Below are 5427 nucleotides of genomic sequence, written 5' to 3' on the forward strand. Positions count from 1 at the left end.
AAAACTCAACTTGTTACCATACTTGAGTCTGTATTTTTGCTCTCTATATTGCTACTTGGTTCCTAAATTTTAAACTTTGAGATATATTCTACTATCTTCAATTATCCTTAGATTTAATTTTTATTCTTAAGGGTTTAATTTGTATGACAACTTCAGTTCCCTAAAACTTTTTACAAAAGGTTAGGTTAAAATGAGTTTAGTTTGATGTTATTGACACTACCTTCATACTTAAAGGTTAGAAGTTCAATCTCTCACTCCCTATTTGTCCTAAAGAATAATTTTTAGAAAGAATATCTGTCACTTTAGTAGTTTTGATTCAATTTCCTAATAGTAGAGTACATTATTTTGTACTTTCTTACAGCTATCTAAAATGCATTATTTAAGCTACACAAACTTATTCTACACTGCCCCCCGTATAGAATACTATGCACAACACCCTGCTCCTCAATTTCTAGTTCGATAACTTCAAATAAACAGGTATAGAAATGACTTCAATTAACCTGCTCGCTGCTTGCTGATTGGCTCTTCTCTTCCTCGACTTGTTCGAGTAATGCTACGAGCTCTGCTTCTGTAAGGCTTTCAAGGCGTTTCTACAGAGAGTAAATTGATAGGGAGGATGGTAAGCGAGTTATTGGAAACTAAATAGAGAAGAACTTCCATGGCAATCAAGAGCAAAAGAGAAATTTTGTGGCAATCATTCTAAGGTTAACAAAAGCTTTGATTTCTGAATTTTAGTAAGGAACTACTTTGAAATTTGTAACGATTTAGTCTTTATTATGAATTTTTTTATACATGTAGAACAATAAACTAATTCAAGACCAATTTTTTTTATAAGTAATATATAAAGAGGTATTACAGAATAAAAATCAACACATTTTGATGAGATTTTTACGATAGGAACTTGAGATTAAATTGTTACTTATTAAAGTTTGGAAATTAAATGGTTACAAATTTGAGTACATGAACTTAATCATTATCAATTATAGTTTATGGACTAAATTATTACTTTAGCAAAAATTCAAGGATCAAAAGTGTTTTTTAACCTCATTTTAATGTTTGGTTCTTCCATGCTCGTACCAATCCATACCCTTCCCGGCACTTGTATCAAAAGCTTTTCTCAAAACATTGATTTTAAACCATTCTCAAACATGAAAATTTGGATTAGGGGTTTCTCTTTAAAAACCTTTATTATGATATATCACGTTATACCTGCATGACTTTGTCTTCATAGTCACGTAGTTGTTGAGCATATGTCATGTCCTTGCTTGAAACTCTGAACATGTACGTGGAAATCCATCCTAGCGTTAAACCCAAAACCAGAACAAGCTGAACGACGTTACCTGCTTGCATAGAATCATACCCAGCATACTGCACAAGACACCAGGACAGGGAAAAAATGCATTGCATATCAGACAAACAAGAGCGACAGCATGAATTCCACGCAATAAAAAGTATGCTAAAGGTAATTGATTTACTTTTTTGGATTAATGAAGTTGGGAAAGAGAAATAACATAGCAACTGAAAACTGTCTCCTCGGCTTGTATTATGAACAAATAGCCAGAAAATTAACGAAGTACACAAGAGATGGGGAGAATGTCCCACTTTGGAATTCTATGAATACAAATGATTGCTTGTGGGAGGAACAATTAGTAATTAAAGGAAATGTGAAATACCTTACCTCTAATCCACTTTTCAATCCAAATCCAAGAACTGTGACACCTAAACCAATTAATAAAACATCCTTCCTCGTGTAACCAAAAGGTGTTTGCTGCAGGAAGAAAAAGGTGAAACAGAACTTATTTGCATTTACTGATAATCCTCAATGATAATGTCTAGCTGTAAGGCTCAGATTAATGCAAAACCAAACAGTTCAAATAAAGATTAATGCAAAACCAAGCATTCTGAACCCCCAAGATGGGCACAACCGTTTGAGCTGGTTAGTTCTTTACAACACAATGGTAAAGTGCACAAGTACACACACACAAAAAAAAAAAAAAAAAAGAATCATAAAGCTGTGCCTTTTCATCTACCATTGATTGAAAACATTTTCGAATTTCACTTAAGCTATGTCTAGGTCCTCAACGGATGTTGCCCTTTGATAACGGAAAGGCGCAGAGGAAACCTACAAATGTAACTTAAGCCAATATATCAGTGTTGCCACGGGTCAATAAATCTCTCCTTTATCATCAAGATTTATGTAAGTACTCATTCTCCCCCCTCCCCCCCAAACCTAAACCCAAAATAGAAAGAGGGAAATATCATTACACTTATGCTTTTGTAGGTACAAAAAACTGCATATAAATCGTGTAAATCAGCGGAATTTAGCATTCTACAAATGCATTCACCATCTACTCAGAAGGAAAAGAACATAACTTGCCTCGGATTGATTTGTAGGGTCTTCATTGCTGCTGCTTGTGTTTGAAGAGCTACTGTCCTTAGGGACTGTAAGGACAACTTTCCTTGTGGCAAAAAATCCTTTCCTTGGGAAATCAAGTTGTTCCTTTTTTGACAACCGTCGACTAGTTCCTCTCTCTGAAGAAAAATATATAGTTATCATATGATAAAAGAATGGGCTCTTATCAACTTAAGTGATCACAATCAACTTGAAGTGATGGTTTTATTCATCTGAAAAGATTACACTTGAAACATCTATATCTAGTTTGGGGGGAAAAATAATTTACAAGTCTCAGAAATATGAGAAAAAATAATAAGAAAGAGCCAGTATCTGCTTGATTCACATCTCATTCTTAAGGCACGACGCGGTGAAAAATTCAAAATCGGGAAGAAACTTAGGTAGAAAGCAACAATTTGCAGCTGTCTTTCTAGCTCTTTGTAGTCTTATTCAGAATAAATAAGAACTGTAAAAGTAATGATTGTTGGGACAAAGAAAGGAAATAAAATCTAAATTTCTTACAAAAAAACTCTAAATGAAGAGAATTTGAGCTTTAACAAATTTTCAGGGAAGGACTAGCTTTTTTTGAAACCTCATAGGTCAAAGATAAAAGAGTGCAATGATATGAAAACACAGGAGAGATCTCTTGCAAATCCCAACCCCAACATTTTTCAGTCTCTGATCTAAAACCTAACAGATACCTATCAAGCAATATTTGGGTGATGAAAATTCCAAGGAAAACCAAATTCTATATTTGGACACTGTTGGTGGAAAAGTTGAACACAATCTAAATGCGCAAAAAGTTGCCCTTCATCCATTTGTTTACTTGTTTGGGCTTAACGTGTAAAAATCAGTAACAAATAAAAGTATCGGGGTAGAAGGATTTTCAATTATCACCGTAGAGGTTTTAAAGCATTGCTTATTTAGGTTCCAATTGGAAACTTCTTATAATTATTATTTTTTTTTCTTTTTCTTTTTTATCTAAGCTAGTTGTAATAACGAACTGCCTCAGAATTGGGCAAGGTGGAAAATGATAAAGCCAGAACTGATGAAGATAAAAAATATGGAGGAAGAAATGCCAGTAGTCTAGTACATATTTCTTAAGGTATCCATCATGATCCCTTTTTTTAATAGAAATAGACATACTATAATTAAATTGAAAAAAATGAAAATTACAGAGATGCAGAGAGCCATAGGATTACTAAAAACAGTTCCAATGGGTAGCGAGTGATGAGAGCTTTATAGCTATAGCAATTAAAAAAGAGGAGAATTAAAAACAAGTAAGGACAATAAAAGATAAATGATCAAAGGACTCAAAATCCAATGCCTTGTTGCGTTCTCGTAAAAGATACGACAATCCTCTCAAACCATTTAAACCAAATGAAAGTCCTATTGAAGTTTAACCATGATAACAACATGAGCTCATGTAGTATAATCTCCCCAGGTCAAACAGGAAAAAGAAAAACCATCTTTGTTTCTGTACATATTCGCTTGCTTGTAATTTAACAAATCTCTTCTTTTTTTTCATAATAAAAACCGGATGGCGTGTACAAACATTCTTCAAACTGCATAAATCAACTTTACAGGGTGGTTCCAGGGGAGTTATTAGAATATGTATTAAAGATATAGTCAGCTGTTTCTCAAAATAATGTCCATAAAAATATAGCACTTCTGCATGGGGACAACTTTTTGCTAAACTTACATCTCGATTTGCCTTCAAACAAACTGAATTTATAAGTCTATTGGGAGTTGTCATTTTGAGAAAAAATTAAAAAACAATCTAAATTATTCACTATTATTTTTCCACCAACTAGTGTTTAAAGTAATACTATAACTTGTGAGACTCTCTTTCTTTACATTGCCCACCTGACAGCATTATTAGTGGGGGAAAAACAGCAGAGAGGTAGAAACTCTAACTTCCACTATAAACAATTAGCAAATAGTGCAAGGCAAATTCAACTCAGCTCAAAATTTCCAATTCAATACTTTCAAATCATCCATTAGTCCAAAACTCAAGCTTAATATTATATTGCTTTTGGGTTTAAAATACACTGAAGACCCAACAAATGAAAATCAGCATAAATTGAGATGAAAATAACATTACAAGAGTTTGAGCACAAAACATCCTAAACTAACTACTCTGACATCATCTTAAATCACATATTGACCTATATTATCTAACAAATATGACGCAAATTGCAAAATACAAGCAAGCAAGCCATTTCAAAATTGCAAGAACTTACAAGTTTTTATGTAAATGGCATATCGCATCATAAACAATCCCCAGCTATTACATCTTCCAAGTAAAAGACACCTAAAATTAACTAACCTCTCGCAAACTGTCCGTAAACTCTCGCACTCTGTGGCAAAACTGGAGCTGCCGAAATACCTAAAAACAAGGTCCCTTCCCTTTCAGAGAAAATTCTGAAATTGGAGCATCCATGAGTAAAAACAGCCATTCCTGCATCATTTTCCACATAAAAAAAATTATAAATGGGGGAGGAGACATGAATGAGATGAAGCAGTAAAGTAAAGATAACCGCGGCCAACATTATAAATGAGGACAAACCGGAACGCTTGTCACGTATCAGAGGAAGAGTGGTTGCAGGAAATTGATCAATCCAACTGCAGGAGGAAGAAGAAGAGGAAGAATGTGAAGATTCGAAGGTGGAAGGGATGAAATTAGTTAAGAAGATGCAACGGATGATTGGTTCATAGCTCAACCTTAGCTTGTGGAGTAAAAAATCTAAAATCGTCTTCTTAATTCATATCTCATTTTGAAAAATCTGTTTAATTTGGGTCCCGCGGTACAAATTACATTCTTTTTAAATTGTTTTTTTTTTTTTTAAAAAAAAAAATTAAACCGCAACTTTTCTTACATTAAATACGATGGCCAAAGCAGTGTCATAAGTTTAATTTTTAAAATTAGAACACTAAGGTTAGTTTGTATTAGCTTTTAAATATTTAAATTTGAAAAGTCATTTTAAAAGGTCTTTGAAGAATATATTTTTTTAAAATAATTTCTTTGAAATGAG

The 5427-nt window shown here is 33.3% G+C and overlaps 1 protein-coding gene across 2 annotated transcripts; it reads right to left on the reverse strand.

Moving 5' to 3' along the window:
* Positions 1–295: 295 nt before the first annotated feature.
* Positions 296–5167, reverse strand: LOC103494194 (uncharacterized). Of its 2 annotated transcripts, none has more exons than XM_008455278.3 (6): positions 4962–5167; positions 4722–4853; positions 2378–2532; positions 1679–1768; positions 1210–1368; positions 296–590 (listed from the first exon to the last, which is right to left on the reverse strand). In XM_008455278.3, the coding sequence occupies exons 2-6, from the start codon at positions 4849–4851 to the stop codon at positions 492–494; spliced, it is 633 nt and encodes a 210-aa protein (XP_008453500.1). In that variant the 5' UTR covers positions 4852–4853; positions 4962–5167; the 3' UTR covers positions 296–491. The 2 variants fall into 2 exon arrangements, with proteins under 2 accessions (XP_008453500.1, XP_050936948.1); XM_051080991.1 differs by having other exon boundaries at positions 4943–5132.
* Positions 5168–5427: the final 260 nt, after the last annotated feature.

Source organism: Cucumis melo, chromosome 2 (genome assembly GCF_025177605.1).
Source record: "Cucumis melo cultivar AY chromosome 2, USDA_Cmelo_AY_1.0, whole genome shotgun sequence".
Taxonomy (NCBI): Eukaryota; Viridiplantae; Streptophyta; class Magnoliopsida; order Cucurbitales; family Cucurbitaceae; genus Cucumis; species Cucumis melo.

Excerpts from the sequence above, each read along its gene's own strand:
- LOC103494194 (XM_008455278.3), bottom strand. The coding sequence starts at position 4,851 with ATGGCTGTTTTTACTCATGGATGCTCCAATTTCAGAATTTTCTCTGAA. Across the intron at positions 2,533-4,721 it reads TTACGGACAGTTTGCGAGAG|AGAGAGGAACTAGTCGACGG; the intron begins GTTAGTTAATTT and ends ATTTTTCTTCAG. Across the intron at positions 1,369-1,678 it reads GATTGAAAAGTGGATTAGAG|TATGCTGGGTATGATTCTAT; the intron begins GTAAGGTATTTC and ends TGTCTTGTGCAG.